Source organism: Tamandua tetradactyla, chromosome 16, assembly GCF_023851605.1.
Source record: "Tamandua tetradactyla isolate mTamTet1 chromosome 16, mTamTet1.pri, whole genome shotgun sequence".
In the NCBI taxonomy this organism is placed as follows: Eukaryota; Metazoa; Chordata; class Mammalia; order Pilosa; family Myrmecophagidae; genus Tamandua; species Tamandua tetradactyla.
Genome location: NC_135342.1, coordinates 70140749 through 70165438, shown reverse-complemented (window position 1 = coordinate 70165438; position 24690 = coordinate 70140749). Strand labels below are relative to the sequence as shown.

Sequence of the window (24690 nt, the reverse complement as noted above, 5' to 3'; positions counted from 1 at the left end):
TAGGGAATAGTCACTTGCATCTTTTTCTGTACTCAGGTATGGTTATTTGTACTTTCTCCCAGCCTGAAATCATACTTCTCATGCTGTTTTGTAATCTGCTCTTTTCAGTCAATAATTTCTACCTGTCTATTCCATAAATTTTCAACTTATTTGATACAGAGATCATATTCATATTTCCCCAGTTGACCCAAAAGTGAATATTGCTTGCTTATTCAAACCACAGTCCAGTTCAGGAATACACATACCATCTAGTTAATCTACCCTTTAAATCTGTTTTAATCTAGCACTTTCCCTCTTTGATAATGACATTGATTCATTGAAGAAATCAGACTGTATGTCTTGCAGAATGACCCACCTTCTAAGTTTTTCTAATTGCTCCAACATAGTATTGTTTTACATTGTTCATTTCTGCCTTTAATTTTCTGTATTGGATGTTAGATCTAAAGGTATGATGGGTTCAAATGAATATTTTTGGCTTTATATAGGCTACATTATATGTGACTTTTGTGTTTCATACTGCATAGCACCAGAGGAATAATACCTGGTTGATTCCCGTAGTTGTTCCCTCTGGATCAGAGGGGTGACAGTCTGACACTTTTCTTGCATGTTATTTTTTTCCCGTTGGAATTTAAAGTATTCTGATTGCAATATACTTAATGGCTAAAGCTTAATCTTTTAAAATGTTATTGGATAATCCTTTCATATATTATTAGTACTATTGGGTTTGAGAAATGATGTTTTTCTAACTTTATTTTTCTACATTTGTTGGTTGGTATTTTTCAGTAAAGTATAGCTTTCCCTCATCAGTTGGGCAGGATAAATGTTTAATTCTAATTACCAGTTTTCAAAACAGTAATTTAAGTAGTAACTTCAAATGGTATAGATTATTTTTTTCTGTCTTCTTGTCTTTGTCTATCATAATGGGCTCACAGTTTTTTATTGATTAACATGTTTTAGTCTGCTAACAGTAATTCTTCTTAATGCTCAAGTCGTCAGCAATTTACCCACTAAGAGCTCTTTCATACTGGATCTGGATCCTTTTAACATGACCCATTAATCTTAAATAACTTCCTTGGTTTCTGGCAGAGCAAAATATCCCACTTTCACCTTGTGCTTTGCCTGCCTCAGGCCTGAAATTAGCTGTTGTTTTCAGGGACCCCTTTTAGTGACTAATGATTCAAAGATTGTAATTTGAACTTGAGAGGTGCTCATTGTTGCTGGAGTGGCATTGTTTCTGTGCTTTTATTCAATGGACAGAACTACAAAATATAAACTCTCTTAAAGAGAGAGTTCATATTGATATTTTTATTCATTCTTACCATTTCTATTTTTATTTGGTTTCTTTGATTTTGTTATTGGATGTCATTTCTCTTACTTTGACGATCTGGATTCCTGGCATGGTTAACATAATTACGGAGTTGATTTAATAAAAAGATAATCGTTCCAAAACACCATTATCGATATTGCATAAGACTATTCAGTCACAATGCTGTGTTCTAAAGTCCTGAGAATAAATCTGTTCTCTTTGTGGTTATGATATCAATTTGGTGTATACTTAGGTTTATTGTTTTTTTTTTTTCAAAACTTTTTCCCTAGCATGACTATTTTTCCTTTATTAGAGAAGTTATGAATTTACAGAAAAATCATGCATAAAATACAGAGTTTCAATATACAGCCCCCATATTAACACTTTGCATTACTGTGGTACCTTTGTTGGAAATGGTGAAAGAGTATTAGCATTGTACTATTAACTGTAGTCTTTAGTTTAAATTAAGGTTCACTTGTTGTACAGTTCTATGGTCGTTTTAAAAATTTTTTATTCTAGGAACATGCATACAACCCAAAATTTCACCTTTTAACCACATTCAAATATATAATTCAGTGATGTTAATTATGTTCACAATGTTGTGCTACCATCACCATCCATTGCCAAAACTTTTTCATTTCCCTAAACAGAAATTCCTTACCAATTAAGCAATAACTCCCTATTCCCTCCCCCTCCCCCAGCCCCTGGTAACCTGTCTAGTTTCTGACTCTATGAATTTTCCTTCTGTGTCTGACTTAATTCATCTAACATGTTGTCTTCAAGGTTCACCCATGTTGTTGCATGTGTCAGAACTTCATTGCTTTTTATGCCTGAATTCCATTGTGCGTATATATACTACATTTTGTTTATCCATTCGTCAGTTGATGGACACTTGGGTTCCTTCCATTTTTTGGCAATTGTGAGTTATACCACTATGAACATTGGTGTGCAAATATCTGTTTGAGGCCCTGCTTTCAGTCCTTTTGGGTATATACCTAGAAGTGTGATTTTCAGGTCATATGATCTGTTGAGATCTTCTGTTTCTGCTTGAGTCACTGTAAGTGGTTTGTATATTTGTAGGTATTTGCGATTTCATCTAGATTGTCTGATTTGTTTGTATACAGTCATTTATAGTATCCTCTTACTATTCTTTAAATTTTTGTGGGATCACCATTTCATTCCAATTTTAGCTATTTGTGTCCTCTCTCTTTTTTTTTTGTCAGTCTAGCTGAAGAGTTTTTGTCTTACTGCTCTTGTCAAAGAGCCAACTTTTGATTTCATTGTTCTCTCTTGTTTTTTTTTTTGCATGGGCAGGCACCGGGAATCGAACCTGGGTCTCCGGCATGGCAGGCAAGAACTCTACCTGCTGAGCCACCGTGGCCTGACCCTCTCTTATTTTTTAATTCTCTGTTTCATTTATCTACACTTGCAGTTTTGTTAACTTCCTTCCTTCTTCTTGCTTTGGATTTATTTTATCGTCTTTGTTTTTGAGCTTTTCCACTTGTAAGGTTAGGTCTCTGATTTGTGATCTTTTTTTTTTCTTAATCTTTTTATTTTTATTTATTTATTTTTTCATTCTTTAGATTTTATTGTGAATCATTTAATCAAATGAAAGTAGCAAAGTACTGAACGAATGAGCAGTATAATGTGATTTGGAAACAAATCTTGAATATCATAAGTGAATCAAACTTGGAAGTGATATTCTGTAAACGATTCTGTTTCTCTGCTGTGTGCGAAGTTCATGATCATGGAGGGCAGAACTTATCTAATTTATTTTCTTTTCTTCAATATGCCTTTTATTGAATAATATTTCCATAAAATAAAAGCACATATCTTAAGAGTACAGTTTGATGAAGTTCAAGAAATATATGTACCCATATAACCACTAATCATGAAATAGAACATTTCCATCAACCAAAAAAGTACTTTGATCGTTTTATACACAATCCCCCCCACTAGAGGAAAATACCACTCTGATTTTTATTTCCATAAATTAATTTAAACTACTCTAGAACTTAGTATCAATAACATCATACATTTTAACTTTGTTTCTGTATTTTTCTTTGTTTTTTGGTCTTTGGGGAGGTATGCTGTGCAGTGGGGGAGGGTGGTCATATTTCATTCTTTTCTATGTAAATATCCCATTGTTGCAGCACCATTTGTTGAATGTTTTTTTTTTTTTTTTTTTTTTTTTGGTTTTTATTGGGATTGCATGGGTCTGGAATCAAACCTGGGTCTCCTGGATGGCAGGTCAGAATTCTACCACTGAACTACCTTTGCACCCCCTGTTTCTGGTTTCTTTTTAACGCTATAATGTTTTCTAGACTCCTATATGTTGTTGCATGTATAAGTAATCTGTTTCTTTTTATTGTAAGTTTTCCAAAGTACATACAGTTTTGCATTCCCACCAGCAAAGTATTAGAGTTTCAATTGTACCGCCATCTTGTCAACACATAGCAGTGTCAATCTTTTGTATCTTAGCTTTTCTAGTAGATGTTTAATGGCATCTCATTAAGCACCTTTTCATGTGATTATTAGTCATTTGTATATCTTATTTTGTGCAGTATCTGTTCAAGTCTTTTACTCATTTTTAATTGCTTTGTCCTTATATCATTTCTTCTATCATTCTTGTAGTTCTTTGTCAGATTATGGACTGCGAATAATTTCTCTCAAACTATGGCTCATATTTCCATTTAAATATTATCTCAGTGTGTAGCTCACCTAATAATGTTATTAATGATGCCTTTTGATAGGTAGGTTTTTAAAATTTTTTAAAAACATTTTATTAATTAAAAAAATTAACAAACAGAACATTTAGATATCATTCCTTTCTACATATACAATCAGTAATTCTTAATATCATCACATAGCTGCATATTCATCATTTCTTAGTACATTTGCATCGATTTAGAAAAGAAATAAAAAGACAACAGGAAAATAAATAAAATGATAATAGAGAAAAAAAAGACTATACATACCATACCCCTTACCCCTCACTTTCATTTACCACTAGCATTTCAAACTGAATTTATTTTAACATTTGTTCCCCCTATTATTTATTTTTATTCCATATGTTCTACTCTTCTGTTGATCTAGTAGCTAAAAGGAGCATCAGACATAAGGTTTTCACATTCACAGAGTCTCATTGTGAAAGCTATATCATTGTTCAATCATCATCAAGAAACATGGCTACTGGAACACAGCACTACATTTTCAGGCAGTTCCCTCCAGCCTCTCCACTACATCTTGAACAACAAGGTGATATCTACGTAATGTATAAGAATAACCTCCAGGATAACCTCTCAACTCTGTTTGGAATCTCGCAGCCATTGACATTTTGTCTCATTTCACTCTTCCCCCTTTTGGTCGAGAAGTTTCTCTCAATCCCATGATGTTAATTCTCAGCTCATTCTAGAGTTTTTCTCAGTCCCTTGATGCTGAGTCTCAGCTCATTCCAGGATTTCTGTCCCACGTTGCCACGAAGGTCCACACCCCTGGTAGTCATGTCCCACTCAGAGATGGGGAGGGTGGTGAGACTGCTCATCGTGTTGGCTGGAGAGAGGGCCACATCTGAGCAACAAAAGAGGCTCTCTTGGGGGTGACTGTTAGGCATAAATTTTAAGTAGACTTGACCTGTCCTTTGTGGGGTTAAGTTTCATGTGAACAAACCCCAAGACTGGGGGCTCAGCCTATAGCTTTGGTTGTTCACACTGCTTGTGAGAGTATCAAGAATTGAACTTGGGGAAGTTGAATTTCTCCCCACTCTGTGATCTTCTTTTTTAATGTATGCATTTCAAGCATTAAATTTCCCCTTAGCACTGCCTTTGCTGCATCTTGTAAGTTTTGTCATGTTGCATTTTTGTCTTTATTTGCCTCAAGGTATTTCCTTATTTCCCTTGTGATTTCTTTTTTTTAATGCAATTTTTTTATTAATAAAAAAATTAACTAACAAAACATTTAGAAATCATTGCATTCTACATATACAATCAGTAATTCTTAATATCATCACATAGTTGCATATTCATCATTTCTTAGTACATTTGCATCGATTTAGAAAAAGAAATAAAAAGACAACAGAATAAAAAATAAAACGATAATAGAGAGAAAAAAAAACCTATACCTCACATGCAGCTTCATTCAGTGTTTTAACATAATTACATTACAATTAGGTAGTATTGTGCTGTCCATTTCTGAGTTTTTGTATCCAGTCCTGTTGCACAGTCTGTATCCCTTCAGCTCCAATTACCCAATATCTTACCCTATTTCTATCTCCTGATGGTCTCTGTTACCAATGACATATTCCAAGTTTATTCTCTAATGTCGGTTCATATCAGTGAGACCATACAGTATTTGTCCTTTAGTTTTGGGCTACTCTCACTCAGCATAATGTTTTCTAGGTCCATCCATGTTATTACATGCTTCATAGTTTATTCTGTCTTAGAGCTGCATAATATTCCATCGTATGTATATACCACAGTTTGTTTAGCCACTCGTCTGTTGATGGACATTTTGGCTATTTCCATCTTTTTGCAATTGTAAATAATGCTGCTATAAACATTGGTGTGCAAATGTCCGTTTGTGTCTTTGCCCTTAAGTCCTCTGAGTAGATACCTAGCAATGGTATTGCTGGGTCATATGGCAATTCTATATTCAGCTTTTTGAGGAACCGCCAAACTGCCTTCCACAGTGGTTGCACCATTTGACGTTCCCACCAACAGTGGATAAGTGTGCTTCTTTCTCCAAATCCTCTCCAGCACTTGTCATTTTCTGTTTTGTTGATAATGGCCATTCTGGTGGGTGTGAGATGATATCTCATTGTGGTTTTGATTTGCATTTCTCTAATGGCCAGGAACATTGAGCATCTCTTCATGTGCCTTATGGCCATTTGTGTTTCCTCTTCTGAAAAGTGTCTGTTCAAGTCTTTTTCCCATTTTGTAATTGGATTGCCTGTCTTTTTGTTGTTGAGTTGAACAATCTCTTTATAAATTCTGGATACTAGACCTTTATCTGATATGTCGTTTCCAAATATTGTCTTCCATTGTGTAGGCTGTCTTTTTACTTTCTTGATGAAGTTCTTTGATGCACAAAAGTGTTTAATTTTGAGCAGCTCCCATTTATTTCTTACTTCAGTGCTCTTACTTTAGGTGTAAGGTCCATAAAACCGCCTCCAATGATAAGATTCATAAGATATCTCCCTACATTTTCCTCTAACTGTTTTATGGTCTTAGACCTAATGTTTAGATCTTTGATCCATTTTGAGTTAACTTTTGTATAGGGTGTGAGATACAGGTTCTCTTTCATTCTTTTGCATATGGATATCCAGTTCTCTAGGCACCATTTATTGAAGAGACTGTTCTGTCCCAGGTGAGTTGACTTGACTGCCTTATCAAAGATCAAATGTCCATAGATGAGAGGGTCTATATCTGAGCACTCTATTCGATTCCATTGGTCGATATATCTATCTTTATGCCAATACCATGCTGTTTGACCACTGTGGCTTCATAATATGCCTTAAAATCAGGCAGCGTGAGACCTCCAGCTTCGTTTTTTTTCCTCAAGATCCTTCTGGCAGTTCGGGGCACCCTGCCCTTCCAGATAAATTTGCTTATTGGTTTTTCTATTTCTGAAAAACAAGTTGTTGGGATTTTGATTGGTATTGCGTTGAATCTATAAATCAATTTAGGTAGAATTGACATCTTAACTATATTTAGTCTTCCAGTCCATGAACACCGTATGCCCTTCCATCTATTTAGGTCTTCTGTGATTTCTTTTAACAGTTTTTTGTAGTTTTCTTTGTATAGGTCTTTTGTCTCTTTAGTTAAATTTATTTGTAAGTATTTTATTCTTTTAGTTGCAGTTGTAAATGGAATTTGTTTCTTGATTTCCCCCTCAGCTTGTTCATTGCTAGTGTATAGGAACACTACAGATTTTTGAATGTTGATCTTGTAACCTGCTACTTTGCTGTACTCGTTTATTAGCTCTAGTAGTTTTGCTGTGGATGTGCTGTACTCGTTTATTAGCTCTAGTAGTTTTGCTGTGGATTTTTCAGGGTTTTTGACGTATAGTATCATATCATCTGCAAACAGTGAGAGTTTTACTTCTTCCTTTCCAATTTTGATGCCTTGTATTTCTTTTTCTTGTCTAATTGCTCTGGCTAGAACTTCCAACACGATGTTGAATAACAGTGGTGATAGTGGACATCCTTGTCTTCTTCCTGATCTTAGGGGGAAAGTTTTCAATTTTTCCCCGTTGAGGATGATATTAGCTGTGGGTTTTTCATATATTCCCTTTATCATTTTAAGGAAGTTCCCTTGTATTCCTATCCTTTGAAGTGTTTTCAACAGGAAAGGATGTTGAATCTTGTCAAATGCCTTCTCTGCATCAATTGAGATGATCATGTGATTTTTCTGCTTTGATTTGTTGATATGGTGTATTACATTGATTGATTTTCTTATGTTGAACCATCCTTGCATACCTGGGATGAATCCTACTTGGTCATGATGTATAATTCTTTTAATGTGTTGCTGGATTCGATTTGCTAGAATTTTGTTGAGGATTTTTGCATCTATATTCATTAGAGAGATTGGTCTGTAGTTTTCTTTTTTTGTAATATCTTTGCCTGGTTTTGGTATGAGGGTGATATTGGCTTCATAGAATGAATTAGGTAGCTTTCCCTCCACTTCAGTTTTTTTGAAGAGTTTGAGCAGGGTTGGTACTAATTCTTTCTTGAATGTTTGGTAGAATTCACCTGTGAAGCCGTCTGGGCCTGGACTTTTCTTTTTGGGAAGCTTTTGAATGACGATTCAATTTCTTTACTTGTGATTGGTTTGTTGAGGTCATCTATTTCTTCTTGAGTCAAAGTTGGTTGTTCATGCCTTTCTAGGAACTTGTCTATTTCATCTAAATTGTTGTATTTATTAGCATAAAGTTGTTCATAGTGTCCTGTTATTACCTCCTTTATTTCTGTGGCGTCAGTGGTAATGTCTCCTCTTCCATTTCTGATCTTCTTTATTTGCATCCTCTCTCTTCTTCTTTTTGTCAATCTTGCTAAGGGCCCATGAATCTTATTGATTTTCTCATAGAATCAACTTCTGGTCTTATTGATTTTCTCAATTGTTTTCATGTTCTCGATTTCATTTATTTCTGCTCTAATCTTTGTTATTTCTTTACTTTTGCTTGCTTTGGAGTTAGTTTGCTGTTCTTTCTCCAGTTCTTCCAAATGGACAGTTAATTCCTGTATTTTTGTCCTTTCTTCTTTCTTCTTTCTACACTCTTCTCCATACCTCTCTCTTCTGTCTTTTCGTTTCTGACTCTAGTGCTCCCTTTAGTATTTCTTGTAGAGCTGGTCTCTTGGTCACAAATTCTCTCAGTGTCTTTTTGTCTGAGAATGTTTTAATTTCTCCCTCATTTTTGAAGGACAATTTTGCTGGATATAGGAGTCTTGGTTGGCAGTTATTCTCTTTTAGCAATTTAAATATATTATCCCACTGTCTTCTAGCCTCCATGGTTTCTGCTGAGAAATCTACTCATAGTCTTATTGGGTTTCCCTTGTATGTGATGGATTGTTTTTCTCTTGCTTCTTTCAAGATCCTCTCTTTCTCTTTGACCTCTGACATTCTAACTAGTAAGTGTCTTGGAGAACGCCTATTTGGGTCTAATCTCTTTGGGGTGCGCTGCCCTTCTTGGATCTGTAATTTTAGGTCTTTCATAAGAGTTGGGAAATTTTCAGTGATAATTTCTTCCACTAGTGTTTCTCCTCCTTTTCCCTTCTCCTCCTTCTGGGACACCCACAACATGTATATTTGTGCGCTTCATATTGTCCTTGAGTTCCCTGATACCCTGTTCAAATTTTTCCATTCTTTTCCCGATAGTTTCTGTTTGTTTTTGGAATTCAGATGTTCCATCCTCCAAATCACTAATTCTATCTTCTATCTCTTTGAATCTATCATTGTAGGTATCCATTGTTTTTTCCATCTTTTCTACTTTGTCCTTCACTTCCATAAGTTCTGTGATTTGTTTTTTCAGTTTTTCTATTCCTTCTTTATGTTCAGCCCATGTCTTCTTCATGTCCTCCCTCAATTTATCAATTTCGTTTTTGAAGAGGTTTTCCATTTCTGTTCGTATATTCAGCATTAGTTGTCTCAGCTCCTGTATCTCATTTGAACTATTGGTTTGTTCCTTTGACTGGGCCTTATTTTCAATTTTTTTGAGCGTGATCCGTTATCTTCTGCTGGCGTCTGCACATTTAGACAGATTTCCCTGGGTGTTGGACCCAACAGGTTGAAAGATTTTTCTGTGAAATCTCTGGGTTCTGTTTTTCTTATCCTGCCCAGTAGGTGGCGCTCGTGGCACACGTTTGTCTGCGGGTCCCACCAGTAAAAGTTGCTGTGGGTCCTTTAACTTTGGAAAACTCTTGCCGTCCGGGAGTTTCGCTAGCCGAAGCGGCTTGGAAGAGTGCCAGCTGGCCCGGGGTCCGAACGCAGGGAGGGTCGCTGGCTGCCACAGCCCGGGAAAGCGCCCGTCCGAATTTCCCAGTCGGCCCGGGGCGCCAAGCGTGACGGGAGGGCGCCAGCCGCAGCGGCCCGCCCGGGAGATTGCATGTTCCCGGGGAGTCACGGGTTTGGAAGGGCCCCCCCCGTCACCGTTCTCCGCGGCCTGGGGATTTCCGATCCAGTTTTCTCAGTTGGTCCGGGGGGCCGCGCGTGGTGTGGGCGCCAGCTGCCGTGGTTTGAGGGGACCGCCTGTCCAATTCTCCCCGCCGGCCCGGGAAGGGGGAAGGGAGTGACTCCGGCCGCTTGCCGCCCCGCCCTGTGAAGCCCGCGCCCCTCGGCGATCTCACCAGAGCGGGTTCTCTCAGCCAGCCAGCCGTTCCAGGATGGGGTACGCTGTCTTTTTTATCTCTGTCTTGGCTTTGGGAGCTGTTCTGTATCGTTTCTACTCCCCTAGTAGCTGTCCTGGAGGAGAAACTAAGATCCGCGCGTCTTACTAAGCCGCCATCTTCTCCGGAAGTCCCTCTCCCTCATTTTTGAAGGACAATTTTGCTGGATATAGAAGTCTTGGTTGGCAGGTTTTCTCTTTTAGTAATTTAAATATATCATCCCACTGTCTTCTTGCCTCCATGGTTTCTGCTGAGAAATCTACACATAGTCTTATTGGGTGTCCCTTGTATGTGGTGGATTGTTTTTCTCTTGCTGCTTTTTAAGGTCCTTTCTTTCTGTTTGACCTCTGACATTCTAACTAGTAAGTGTCTTGAAGAACGCCTATTTGGATTTATTCTCTTCCGGGTGCGCTACACTTCATGGATCTGTAGTTTTACGTCTTTCATAAGAGTTGGGAAATTTTCAGTGATAATTTCTTCCATTAGTTTTTCTCCTCCTTTTCCCTTCTCTCCTCCTTCTGGGACACCCACAACACGTATATTTGTCCGCTTCATATTATCATTCAATTCCCTCAGCCCCTGCTCAAAATTTTCCATTCTTTTCCCTATAGTTTCTGTTTCTTTTTGGATTTCAGAAGTTCCATCCTCCAGTTCACTAATTCTAACCTTTGTCTCTTGAAATCTACCATTGTAGGTTTCCATTGTTTTTTTTCATCTCTTCTACTGTATCTTTCATTCCCATAAGTTCTGTGATTTGTTTTTTCAGACTTTCCGTTTCTTCTTTTTGTTCATTCCTTGCCTTCTTCATGTCCTCCCTCAATTTATTGATTTGGTTTTTGAAGAGGTTTTCCATTTCTGTTCGTATATTCAGAATTAGTTGTCTCAGCTCCTATATCTCATTTGAACTATTGGTTTGTTCCTTTGACTGGGCCATATCTTCAGTTTTCCTGGTGTGTTTTTTTATTTTTTGCTGGCGTCTGGACATTTAATTACCTTAATTAGTTTATTCTGGAGATTGCTTTCTTATCCTGCCCAGTATGTGGCACTTGTCTGTCTGCGGGTCCCACCAGCAAAATATGTTGTGGCTCCTTTAACTTTGGAAGGCTCTCCCTGCTGGTGGCGTGGTAGAGACAGAGGAAAGGTTGTAGGCTGGTTTTAATGGCTTCAAATTGCAAAGCCCTGGGTTCTGAATTCCTTGAGAGAGGGATTCCACCTGAGTTGCATTTCACCCCTCCCGTGGGGAAGTTTCAGGTGGTGGTAGACAGCCCTGAAAGCAGCCTGTTTCCACGCCCCGGGCAGTTGCAGCCTGTGCAATCCCGGCGCCGCGTCCAGATGCAACCAAGCCTCCCCAGAAACAGCCGCAGAAGGCATCTACTTCGTCCCCTTTCCTCCCTTTCAGTCAGCCCAATAGGCGACTTCCGCCTTGATCAGTTTCGCCTGAGCTGGGGGCCCACTTCTAGCAGTCAGAATTTGTTTGTTAATGCCACTATTGGTGTTTGGTTGGACCCAGTTCCTGCCACTGTTGGAGACTCTTTCCTTTCCCTCCAGGAAGCCACCCGTGGGGGAGGGGCGCCGGTCGCCGGCCGCCGTGGCTTTGGGAACTCGCCATTCCGAGACTTGCAGCCGGTCCAGGAAGCTGCCTGTGTGGGAGGGGCGCCGGCCGCCGCGGCTTGGGTAGCCCGCCGCTCCGAGACCCGCAGCCGGTCCGGAGACCCACAGTTGGTCCGGGAAGCCACCTGTGGGGGAGGGGCGCCGGTCGCCGGCCACCACGGCTTGGGGAACTCGCTTTTTCCAAACTCACAGCCAGTCCCGGAAGCCGCCTGTGAGGGAGGGGTGCCGGCCGCTGGCCCCCGCGGCTTGGGTAAGTGCGCGCGGCTCGGGAAACTCACTGTTGGGGAGTCTTGCAGCCGGTCCAGCTGGTCCAGACTGGGGTACGCTGTGTGTTTGGTCTCTGTCGTGGCTCTGGGAGCTGTTCTGTACTCTTTCTGGTTATTTAGTAGTTGCTCTGGAGGACGAACTAAAATGCGCGCACCTTACTAAGCCGCCATCTTGGCCCCCTACCTAATGCAATTTTATTCAGATATATTCTAACAGCATAGAAACCATCCGGAGTATACAATCACTGGTTCACAGAATTGTCACACGGTTGTGTATACAGCCCCGTTATCAAATTTAGGACATTTTCATTATCCCAGAAAAGAAATAAAAAAGAAAGCCCTAATCCATCCATACTCCCTTTGACCCCATATTATTGACCCATAGTGTTGGTGTATGGTACATTTGTTACTGTTGATGAAAGAGTATTAAGATATTACTGTTCACTATAGTCCACAGTTTGCAATAGGTTCATTTTTTTCCATATACTTCTCCAATATTAACTCCTTGTAATAGTGTAGTGCATTTGTTCTAGTTCATGAAATAATTTTTTTATATTTGTACAGCTGATCATTTACATTGTCCACTACAAGATTCACTATGTTATACATTCCCATGTTTTAACCTCCAGCTTTTCCTTCTGGAAAAGTTGACTCTAAAATTCCCCTTTCCACCACACTTGCACACCATTCAGCACTGTTAATTAATCTTACGTTTATGTACTACCATCTCCTCTGTCCATTTCCAAAAGCTTAAGTTCATCCAAGTTAAAAATTCTTTACATGCTAAGCAAATGCTCCCCATTCTTTAGCCTCGTTCTAAATCCTGGTACATGTATATTCTATTTTGTGCCTTTGAATTTACTTGATATATTTAGTTCATAAATCTTTTAGACTCTGATCACTTTTTTCATTCTTGTTCTCTCTACTCCTCAGCCTGAGTTTCTGCCAGCTCCAATCTACTGTTGAAACCCTTTAGGGAATTTCTCACCTCAGTTATTGTGGTCTTCACCTCCAATATTTCAGTTTGCTCCCATTTAACAATTTCTGTCTCTTTATTGAGATACTCATATTGTTTATTCATTGTTTTCCTAATATCCTCTAGTTCTTTCTGTTTGTTTTCCTTTATTTCCATGAGCATTTGAGAATTTTTTGTTTGTTTGTTTAAATGTGCGGCATGTCCAAAGTCTAGTCTCTGGATGGTTTCTAGGTTTTTATTTTTTCTCTCGGCTGGATCATTTCCTGTGTCTTTTTCTTTCCTTCTATAATCTTGTTGCATCCTGTACATATTAATATTGTTACTGGACAGAGACAGTGAGTTCTCTCCCTGATGCACTCAGTGACCATCTCCTGGTACAGTGGTGTTTCAAAAAGATAGAGTTTATTGCTAGGCACGAAACAGGAGATCAGATGGCCTACTGGACCAAAATTCTATCTCTCTGAATTGCAATAATCCTGATAGTTTTATAGCATCAAAAAATGGGCAGGTTTTGAGGCAGTGGCTCCAGATGATGTGATTAGAGGTACTCTTATTATTGAGCATGCTCAGATTACATAGTTAGTCACAGAGTGTCTGTAAGAAAATGGCAACCTTAATATGATGACAGGCATGGTTTTTAGTATTATTATGAGGCATGGGTTACTTATAGGTTAATGTCTAAGCTATCGCACATGTTAGGCTGGCCCAGTTTGGTCAGATCCAGTTTTGGTTGTCAAACTAACTTGGAAACTTGGGTGGGTTAGTTCTCGGCTGACCCAAGGCCCTTCATTAATAAATATTAGGGGCTGTATTTAGTGATCACAAGACTCCATAGTTGAAAAACTAGATTAAATGAGTAAATGTGAGGGTCAGTCACAAAGTTTTTACAATCAAAAAGAAACAAGATAAAGTATATACAATCATTATTATAGATTGAGGCAGTTGGATTACAGTTCAAAAATTTCAGGTATTTCCCTCTGTGTACTCCAAAAAACCAGAAGGCAAAAAGAAATATCCATATAATGACTGAGCAATCAAAATCATCCCTTAAATCCTAAGTTCTCAGTTACAATATGTTAATTGTTGGAGTTTGGTTCCTAAGTTGTCCATTCCTTTAGTTTGCATTCAGCTTGTGAAATGAACGAGGCTTCCTTGAGTGCCAGTAGCTACCGAAAACAAATCAGGGAGGAAAGCACATTTAGGGTCTTTGCAAATTGGCTTTGCATGGGCTTCAGAGTTTAGCTCTTATATCAGAAAGAATCAGCCCAATGCAAATGTGAAGTCCAGGGTCCTGTTTGTCTTTTCTGAGCCTGAATGTTTTTCCTGGGCTTGTGCTTGCTCATATTTGTAGAAGTCCACCATTTACAGAAATTTGACTGTCCTCTCTATCTCTATGAAATACACTTTCTCCACTTCCATAGTACTATACTGTATGACATAAATCAGGTAATCTTTTGCCCTAGGCTTCTTCGACTTAATTGTTTGTTATATACTGCTTTAGTGGTCTGCTTTTGCCTGCAGGCCGCTTCTGAAAGAGTGAGCCAGAGCCAAGTTTCCTGTGTAGTCTTCCATTTACCACCCAGTAGATTGGCACTGACATATGGGCACCCCATAACTTGCATAAGAGTTATTCTGCTCCCTTTGACACAAAGGCCCAGGGTCCCATAATGAGAACAAAATGCTGGCTGGCTCCACACATTTGAGGATGACTTTGCCATTTTTTTGGTGGTGCAAAGAGACTGTTGGGAAGCGGCACCCTGGAGCATCTTACGCTACTATCTTGGTTGATTGTACTCCCTTATCTCTTTGAGGATATTATTTATAGTTTTCTTATTTTAAGTGTTTAGTTTTTTTTAATGCATATTTTTTTATTAATCAAAAAAAAAGAAAAGAAATTAACACAACATTTAGAAATCATTCCATTCTACACATGCACTCAGTAATTCTTAGTATCATCACATAGATGTATGATCATCATTTCTTAGTACATTTGCATCGATTTAGGAAAAGAACTAGAAAAACAGAAAAAGATATAGAATGTTAATATAGAGAAGAGAATTAAAATAATAATAATAATAATAATATATATATAAAGGAAAAAGAAAAAAAGACAAAAACAAAAGATACAAACAAACAAACAAAAAACTATAGTTCATGTGCAGCTTCATTCAGTGTTCCAACATAGTTACATTACACTTAGGTATTATTGTGCTGTCCATTTTTGAGTTTTTGTATCTAGTCCTGTTGCACAGTCTGTATCCCTTCAGCTCCAATTACCCATTATCTTACCCTGTTTCTAACTCCTGCTGGTCTCTGTTACCAATGATATATTCCAAGTTGATTCTCGAATGTCGGTTCACATCAGTGGGACCATATAGTATTTGTCCTTTAGTTTTTGGCTAGACTCACTCAGCATAATGTTCTCTAGGTCCATCCATGTTATTACATGCTTCATAAGTTTAGTCTGTCTTAAAGCTGCATAATATTCCATCGTAGGTATACGCCACAGTTTGTTTAGCCACTCGTCTGTTGATGGACGTTTTGGCTGTTTCCATCTCTTTGCAATTGTAAATAATGCTGCTATAAACACTGGTGTGCAAATGTCTGTCTGTGTCTTTGCCCTTAAGTCCTTTGAGTAGATACCTAGCAGTGGTATTGCTGGGTCGTAATCCATTCTGCCATTCTGTGTCTTTTGATTGGGGAATTCAGTCCATTAACTTTTAGTGTTATTACTGTTTGGATAATATTTTCCTCTACCATTTTGGCTTTTGTATTATATATATCATATCTGATTTTCCTTCTTTCTACACTTTACTCCATACCTCTCTCTTCTGTCTTTTCGTATCTGACTCTAGTGCTCCCTTTAGTATTTCTTGCAGAGCTGGTCTCTTGGTCACAAATTCTCTCAGTGACTTTTTGTCTATAAATGTTTTAATTTCTCCTTCATTTTTGAAGGACATTTTTGCTGGATATAGGAGTCTTGGTTGGCAGTTTTTCTCTTTTAGTAATTTAAATATATCATCCCACTGTCTTCTAGCTTCCATGGTTTCTGCTGAGAAATCTACACATAGTCTTATTGGGTTTCCCTTGTATGTGACAGATTGTTTTTCTCTTGCTGCTTTCAAGATCCTCTCTTTCTCTTTGACCTCTGACATTCTAACTAGTAAGTGTCTTGGAGAACGCCTATTTGGGTCTATTCTCTTTGGGGTGCGCTGCACTTCTTGGATCTACAAATTTAGGTCCTTCATAAGAGTTGGGAAATTTTCAGTGATAATTTCTTCCATTAGTTTTTCTCCTCCTTTTCCCTTCTCTTCTCCTTCTGGGACACCCACAACACGTATATTTGTGCGCTTCATATTGTTATTCAGTTCCCTGATCCCCTGCTCAAGTTTTTCCATTCTTTTCCCTATAGTTTCTGTTTCTTTTTGGAATTCAGATGTTCCATCCTCCAGTTCACTAATTGTAGCTTCTGTCTCTTTAAATCCACCATTGTAGGTATCCATTGTTTTTTCCATCTTTTCTACTTTGTCCTTCACTCCCATAAGTTCTGTGATTTGTTTTTTCAGATTTTCTATTTCTTCTTTTTGTTCAGCCCATGTCTTCTTCATGTCCTCCCTCAATTTATTGATTTGGTTTTTGAAGAGTTTTTCCATTTCTGTTCGTATATTCAGCATTAGTTGTCTCAGCTCCTGTATCTCATTTGAACTATTGGTTTGTTCCTTTGACTGGGCCATATCTTCAATTTTCCGAGCGTGATCCGTTATTTTCTGCTGGTATCTGGGCATTTGATCAGATTTCCCTGGGTGTGGGACCCGGCTGGTTGAAAGGTTTTTCTGTGAAATCTCTGGGCTCTGTTTTTCTTTTCCTGCCCAGTAGATGGCGCTCATGGCACTCGTCTGTCTGCGGGTCCCACCAGTAAAAGATGCTGTGGCTCCTTTAACTTGCCAATCCGAATCTGGCAGTCAACCTGGGAAACCGCGCGTGGAGGGGGGGTCGCCGGCCACCGCGGCTTGGGGGAGTGCCGGTCCAAATTGCCCAGTTGGCCTGAGACGCCAAGCGTGGCGGGAGGGCCCCACTATCCAATGTTCCCAGTCAGACCGGGAAGCCACGTGCGTGGAGGGGACCCCAGTCACCAGCTGCCCCGGCCCGGGAAAGCGTACGCCCCTCGGGTATCTCACCGCAGCGGATTCTCCCTGCCCGTTCAGCCATTCCAGAATGGGGTATGCTGTCTTTTTGGTTTCTGTCGTGCCTCCGGGAGCTGTTTCGTATTGTTTCTGTTTCTTTAGTTGCTGTTCTGGAGGAGGAACTAAGACCCGCGCGTCTTACTAAGCCACCATCTTCCTTAAGTGTTTAGTTTTTAGGCTTTTTTCCTACTCTGCATTGTTCTGTTTTCTCTGAATTCCTTTCCTTCTATTTGTGTTGGGTCTTGTCTTTCATATTGTAAGTTTCTCTCGTGCCTAGTGGTCCTTGGTTCATTGTTGTGAGTGAAATATTTAAAAACTGAATGTTACAAGATATTCAAAATAGCATTACATCTGTATGCAACAATATGAATGACTCTCACAAGCACCATGTTGAGGTGAAGGAAGCTGAACAGAAAAGGATTCTGATTGTTTAGAGTTCAACAACAGACAGAATTAATCTGTGGTCTTTGAAGTTGGGATTGTGATTACCTTTGGGGAGAGTTAGAGACCTGGAAGGGGGCACAGGCGGGCTTTGGGGATACTGGTTGTGTTCTGTTTCTCAAGCCGAGTCCTGGTTATACAAGTGTGTTCACTCTAATTTCATTAAGCTGTACTTCAGATTTGTGTGCTTTTCAGAATGTGTTGTATACTTCAGATAAAAATGTGTATGAAGTTAAAAAACATAGTTGAGTTTCTGTGTGGGCGGGGTTTGACTGGTGCCCACAAAGTGTGGTCAGACTGGGTATCCATTCAGCTTTTATTGGGGTCACTTCAAAATCACTGACTTAAGATGGGAAGTAGATGTGTTTGTTCCTTCTGCTATTTTTAACTGCAAGTCTTTAGGCCTCTTTCTAAACCTCTTTTATTGACAAGTTAAGATGTCTTTTGATTACTTTTGAAAGATACCTAAGATGAGGTGGGAGCATATGTTTTTGTTTTTTTTTATTATTAATACATAAGTAGAATTGGAATTTCTATTCATTTGTTCAGCAACAACTTAGAAATCCAAACATATAGAGTTGATATCCGCTTGGAGTGTAGAGTATAACAAAAATTGCAAACATTAAACAATTATAAGTGGGGTGAGAGTTATGGAGGAGAAAGCATAATCTGCTGTGGAAACCTAAAATAGGTTAACAAAGCCCACTCTTCAGGGTCTCGGAAGACTTCCTTAAGAAAATGATGTTTTAGTTAAGTGAAGAATAAGGGAACTAGATAGTGGAAACAGCTTTTTTTCTTGATGAAAATGTGTTATCTTGATATGAAAACCTTTTTTCCTGTCTGACCACCCTATTATGTGATTTCAGGTGAAGAGTATAGTGAAGATGATGTAAATGAATTAGTCAAGGAAGATGAAGTGGATGGTGAAGAGCAGACACAGAAAACCAAAGGGAAAAAAAGAAAGTCTCAGAGCATTCCGGCTAGGTAATGCTGCCTCAGGGTTCTTACAAGTCTGGGGTTCTTGTCACAACTATCCTGTTTGCTGGGATTGGTCTTAGAGATTTCTTATTGCCAGGATCTCTTGCTTTATTTTCTTCAAGGGAAACATTTGCTGATATTTTAGGATTAGATTATTAGTCTCTGGCAAGCTTTAAAATTTTTTGAGTTTTAATTTAAAAAAAAATTAGTAGATATGCACACATGATAAAAAGCAAAAATTTCCACCAGTACAAAAATATGTACCCTCTCCCTAGCCTTTGTTGTTTTTCCTCAGAAGAACTATGTTACCAGAGCTATTCTGTGCATGTACAAGCATGTATGTATATATTTCCTACCCTCTTTTTAAAAATGCTAATAATAGCGTATTCTATATATCGTTTTCCACTTTGCTTATTTCACATCTTGGAGATAGTTCAATGACAGTATATTTAGCTATACCTCATTCTCTTCAGTGACTGTGTGGTGTTACATTACATAGATAGATCACACTTTAATAAACATTTTCTTAGTGAGGGATGTTTATATTGTACCTGATCTCTACTACAATCAGAAAGACTGCAGTGAATTTTCCTTATTTGTTTTTATGTACGTGTACAAGTACATCTGTAAGTTGGATTTATAGAAGTATAATGGTTTGATTCAGGGGTATTTGCAGTGAAAATTTTTGTCATTATTAGCAAATTGCCTTGATAAACATGGTGCTGATTATGCTCCTACCAAAATTGAATAAAAATTCTGACCATTTATTTAACTTAGATAAGGGCATCATCCATAAATCTCCCTTTGATTGGTGGTTCTGTCTTCCTGAACATTACAGCAAAAAACAATATAGTTTATGAAAAGACAAAATGATTTTAAGTTTGAGATAATTCACCTAAAATCCAAAAAAACTTAAGAAACAGTTTGCTTTTATATATATTGACCAGTTAGTTTTTTTGTCCTTGAGTTTTTTTGGTATTCCAGCTTACCTGTCTTAGAAAGTGGAAAGAAATACTGATTTTTTTTCCCCTCCTGAGGTCGTTAGGAAGAAACTGCAAATAAATTTAGGATTCTTCTTAATAGACCGTATTCTCAAAATAAAAATATTTTTTTAAAGGGGTAGCTTTAAAAAGTCAAAAATGTCTAGGATGTGTATGTTCTTAAAACACTCTTTGGACGTATTGAGTCTATGAGGTAATTTTGTATGTTTTCTTGCTGAAAATAGCTGGTCCTGACTTAAAAGTGAAACATTATGTTTGGATTCTAAATGTTTGGGGAAAGCGTTAATTGTGAAAGCTCAATTCTTTTTTTCCCCCACAAAATCTCAGCTTGCCTCCTTCCCCCCACCAAGTATGTTAATCAGTAGTCTCCAGATTTAAAAGATTTCTCAGATATGAAGGAATATTTTGGAATTGAGGAAGGAGTAACTCAAGTAATTTGTATTCTGTCTTGTCTCACCTTTACGTTGTGACTGTTGATGATCAGGAAGAGAAAGCAAGGTGGCCTTTCATTAGAAGACGAGGAAGAGGAGGATTCCAAGGCAGAATCTGGAGAAAGTAGCAGTGAGAAGGAAGACACAGCTGCAGAGCAAGAAAAAGGCACTGGGTCAGAGGATGCAAGAAAAAAGAAGGAGGATGAACTTTGGGCCAGCTTCCTCAATGATGTGGGATCAAAATCAAAAGTGCCTCCAACTACAGAAGTTAAGGTAAATTGAGAGGTGAATACTTTTCCAGAAATACCCTATCTTTCCCAGAAAGATTTTATTTATAAACTGGGATTTGACGCTTGTAGCAGAAAGCAGATTAAATGCCTACTTTCTTAAATGAAAAGCAAAGCATTCCGTATGGTAAGAAAGATGAGTTTTTCTCATGGAATAAATTTTTAATAGGTTTTAGCTGTTCGGAGATGAAATGCTTAAGAACAGCTATAAATAGAATATTTGGATAATTGTGTTATGTTTTATCCTTTCATGAAACTGATTACATTTTTTTACTTTTTTTTTAGAGAGGAGAAGAGACTGAAGAGATGAGTTCAAGTAAATTGTTGGTCACAGCAGAAGAGCTTGAGAAACCTAAAGACATAGAAAAGGTTAAAATCACCAAGGTGTTTGATTTTGCTGGTGAAGAGGTCAGGTAAGAAACCTTGACTTATTCTTTTAAAAACGATCATCTTTCTAAATGATGTTAGACATCTATCTTTATTCCAACCCATCTTAATATCAGGGAACATGAAAAAGTTCTTTTCACATATAGTAATAAAGTACTCTGCTGAACAGAAGTAAGGAATTGTGGGAGTTAAGTATTTGGCTCTGCTTGGTCATTGCCATGCTTTGTAATTGTGGGTAAATCATTTCTCCCTTTATTACTTTTCTTGGCTGTGAAGTAGCCCCATTGAAGCCTCTGAAATCAGGTAAGAATTAGAAGTGTTAGGAGAGAAATTTGATTCTACTATTATATTCTATTATGTAATAGAATAATATAATACTATTATATTTTCATTTTTATTTTAATTGATTCATGAAGTTTGTTAACTGTAGTATAGAAAAACAGTAGGGGCTTAACAGTCCCTTGACTAGTTTGTCCTCCTGGCTGTTCTAGATAAGAGCCACATGCCTAGATTTTTTTTCTCCCCAGTTTGTTTAAATTTTATTATATGATAACAGCAGATCCATAATTTAGGGCCAAGTAAGAACAAGTAGATTACTATTATTTTCTAGATGGTCACATTTCTTTTCCTTGACAGTAATTAGACCTGTTGGTTCTCTGAAAGTATAATTTCCCCTTAAAATAAGATCTATTTCCCAACAATCATTTTATCCAGTAAACTACAATTTAAAAAAAAAATTTGGTATTACCAGTCTTGTGAATGGTATGGAGCAAAACTTTTTTATTATTATTAAAAAAAAATTACTCCTCAATTTTTTCTTCTGAAAAGTTTCATACTTACAGAAATGTTATACAGTAATACAACCAACAGCCATGTACCTATCATCCAGATTCACCTGTGTGTTAACATTTTGGTGCCACCCCTCCCCCATCAAAATCTATTTCTCTCCTTTTTATTTTGGCTGACCTGTTAGAGAATTACTTATACACACCATGACACCTCATTCTTAAATACTTTAGTACGTGTTTTCTAAGAAGGGCTTTCTCCTTCCTAACACAATATAAATCTCATAGCCAACAAATTTACCATTAATGCAGATTATAATCTAGATTACCTACTGTGAAGGATAGTTTTAGAATTTTTAAAAATTAAAATTTTTGATCTGTTGCAGACCAGTACTTTTGTAAAATACAATAAAAAGAAATTGTTAGAAAAATAAAATTAAAAGATTTACAAAATATAAGTGCCAAATTTTCATTATTAGACTCAGTAGACTTAAAATTATATTTTAATAAATATAATCAAAATGAACACAAGCCAGGGAAAGAATTATATAACTATGCATGCTGTTCATTGAAAGTATGAATATAGATGATTAATAAAGGGAATAACTATGATACTCATCTTTTTTAGTTCTGTAATTAAAACTAGACAAAGCTAAGAGTAAAAACAGTTTTCAATACTAAACATCTAGACAAATATTTTGAATAAGCACTGTTATATTAATAGTTAGCTTTAATGTAATAAATGAGCTTACTTCTTGCTTGTTAGTTTATTTAATAATTTAAGTTGGATTGATGACAGCACTGTTCCTAAGGAATATTGTATACGAAAAGTATTTGTGTTGACTTTTTAAAACTTTAAGTCATACTTATCATAAAGAAGTTCATCTCACAGAGATAGTTTAATGGATTAGATCTTTTCAAGGATTAAATTTTTGTTGTTTTTTTAAAAAATATTTTTATTGTAAACAACAAAGAAGCATACAAACATTCTTGACATATAAACATTCTCTACATGGTATACAATCAGTGGCTAACATTGTCGTCACATAGTTGTGTATTCATCACCTGATCTTTTTTTTTTTTTTTAAATATTTGCATCTCTCCAGCAAAAAAAAATAAAAAAGAAGAAACTCATACATACCATACCCCTTATCCTCCCTCTCATTGACCACTAGTATTTCATTCTAATCAATTTATTTTAACCTTTGTTTCCCCTATTATTTGTTTATTTTTTATCCATATATTTTACTCATCTGTCAAGGATTAAATTTTAAAGTGGTTTCATTAAGTTAAGCATATTCGTTTTTAATTTTTCCCAGAAATAGGCCAGTAATGCTGTACTTTCAAAATTCGTCTTCAGTGCTTCTTCAGTCGCCAGTTTCAATAATTTATCCTGTCAAGTTGTAATTAAATTTAAGTTATAATTGAGAGAAAGTTATAATGAAAGAAAAGAATTCCGGGGCATGAATTTCTAATGTATAGTTACTCTTTTGATGGAAAATAAAATTCAAAACATTCTATCAAGTATCGATAAAATGTTCGATGATAACAGCTTTTTACAGATGTACAGTATCAAAATCACCATCTGCTTCACTGATAATTGTAATTTTATGAAATGTGTCACTCTGTAGAAACTGTTCTTCCAGGTTTCTAATTTTCATTTTTGCCCTTTTATATGGTACAAGAAAGTGTGTTGAATTACTTCCGTGCATGAAAACAGTGAAATAATTAGAAATACCAAAGATAACAGACAAATAAGCACTTTTTACTGTCTAATTGAGATTTTAAAATTGGGGACTATTTGGTTAATTTTTTCATGTAGAAATATTAAGTTAATTACATAGTTTATCATTATCAACATAACTGTTGTAACTCAACTCACAATATAACATATGCATGTTTATATTCATCTTTTAAAAATTTACCACATGTTAACAGTAAACTAAAAATTTTTTTTACTGACTTTGCACAATGTAAAAAAAAATGGTGTATTAAATCATCATTTTTATTACTTTCCTAAATATAGTGAGGTTTTTTTGTTGGCAAGATTTTCTCGATGAAGGCAGCACAGCATTAATTAAAGTTCTAGCACCAGCTTCTTACTCCAAATTGTTTTCCTGTCATGCACCTGTACCATCAGAGCATACTCTTGCAAATACTTAAATTCTATACCACATCTGTTGGCAGTATAATCCTAGTTTATTATAGAGATGAGTGTTTGTTGTGTTTGTCACCAAGAAACTAAAGAATCCTTTATATTACTCTCATGTTTAAATAACACATATACCAAAAGATTTTCCATGTTAGCAGTATCAGACTTTCTATAGGTTGTATCGAGAAAATATTTTACTAACTTTATAGTCTTCAGTATCATAAGCCAGATCTTGAATACATCAAGCTATGGTGACATTGCAAATTTATACTTGAGCAACCTTCTTATCCACAGATTCACCAACATTTTGAAGCAAATAACTTTACAGTCTTTTACTAATATCTTGGCAATGGTGTTTGGTTTTTAACCTTAGCAACTACGTATGCTCTTTTAGCAGAATCTTGCAAAGTATTAACGTTAATGTGTAGAATTTTGAATGTCTGCTTCTGTTGGCCTTTTAGTTTAGTACTATTTCTTTCAAAAAATACTTTAAATTTTGAATGTCTTTTGGTTGATACGTAAATGCTGCTGAAATTTTGGTGGAACCATAACTTCTTTAGCTAGTATATATCTGCAAATAATTTAGTGTGGTTTTAGCACTCCACAGTCAAAATTTGAACTCTGTTATCTGAAGGATCATAGAATAAAACTGCCAGGATTTCATTTAGTCTTCAGTTTTTTGGAGTCATTTCCATGTTGTCAAGTGTTTTAATGTTCCTGCTTCATTCAGAAAAGGTATGTGTTTTCTTGACAAAAGCATCTAGTGAGGCTTGATTTATTATTAGTAAATCAGGGCTAAAAAGAAATGATACCAATTTCACTTCTCTAATTTTAAACCATAATTTTTTTTTCGGGGAGGTGGTGTGTATGGTCCGGGAATCGAACCCGGGTCTCCCACATGGAAGGCGGGCATTCTAACCACTGAACTGCTGTGCACTCTAAACCATAATTTTTAAAATCAGTTTTATTGTGATATATTCACATACCATGTAATCATCCAAAGTGTA

The 24690-nt window shown here is 37.0% G+C and overlaps 1 protein-coding gene across 3 annotated transcripts in view; it reads left to right on the top strand.

The window, feature by feature from the left end:
* The window catches only part of CFDP1 (craniofacial development protein 1), a 216563-nt gene that overhangs the window by 7128 nt on the left and 184745 nt on the right, over nucleotides 1-24690 (top strand). For all 3 annotated transcript variants that reach the window (XM_077133064.1, XM_077133062.1, XM_077133063.1), the window contains exons 2-4: nucleotides 18529-18646; nucleotides 20126-20345; nucleotides 20645-20772. In XM_077133064.1, the coding sequence (XP_076989179.1) occupies nucleotides 18529-18646; nucleotides 20126-20345; nucleotides 20645-20772 (466 nt within the window). The remainder of the gene's footprint in view (nucleotides 1-18528; nucleotides 18647-20125; nucleotides 20346-20644; nucleotides 20773-24690) is intronic.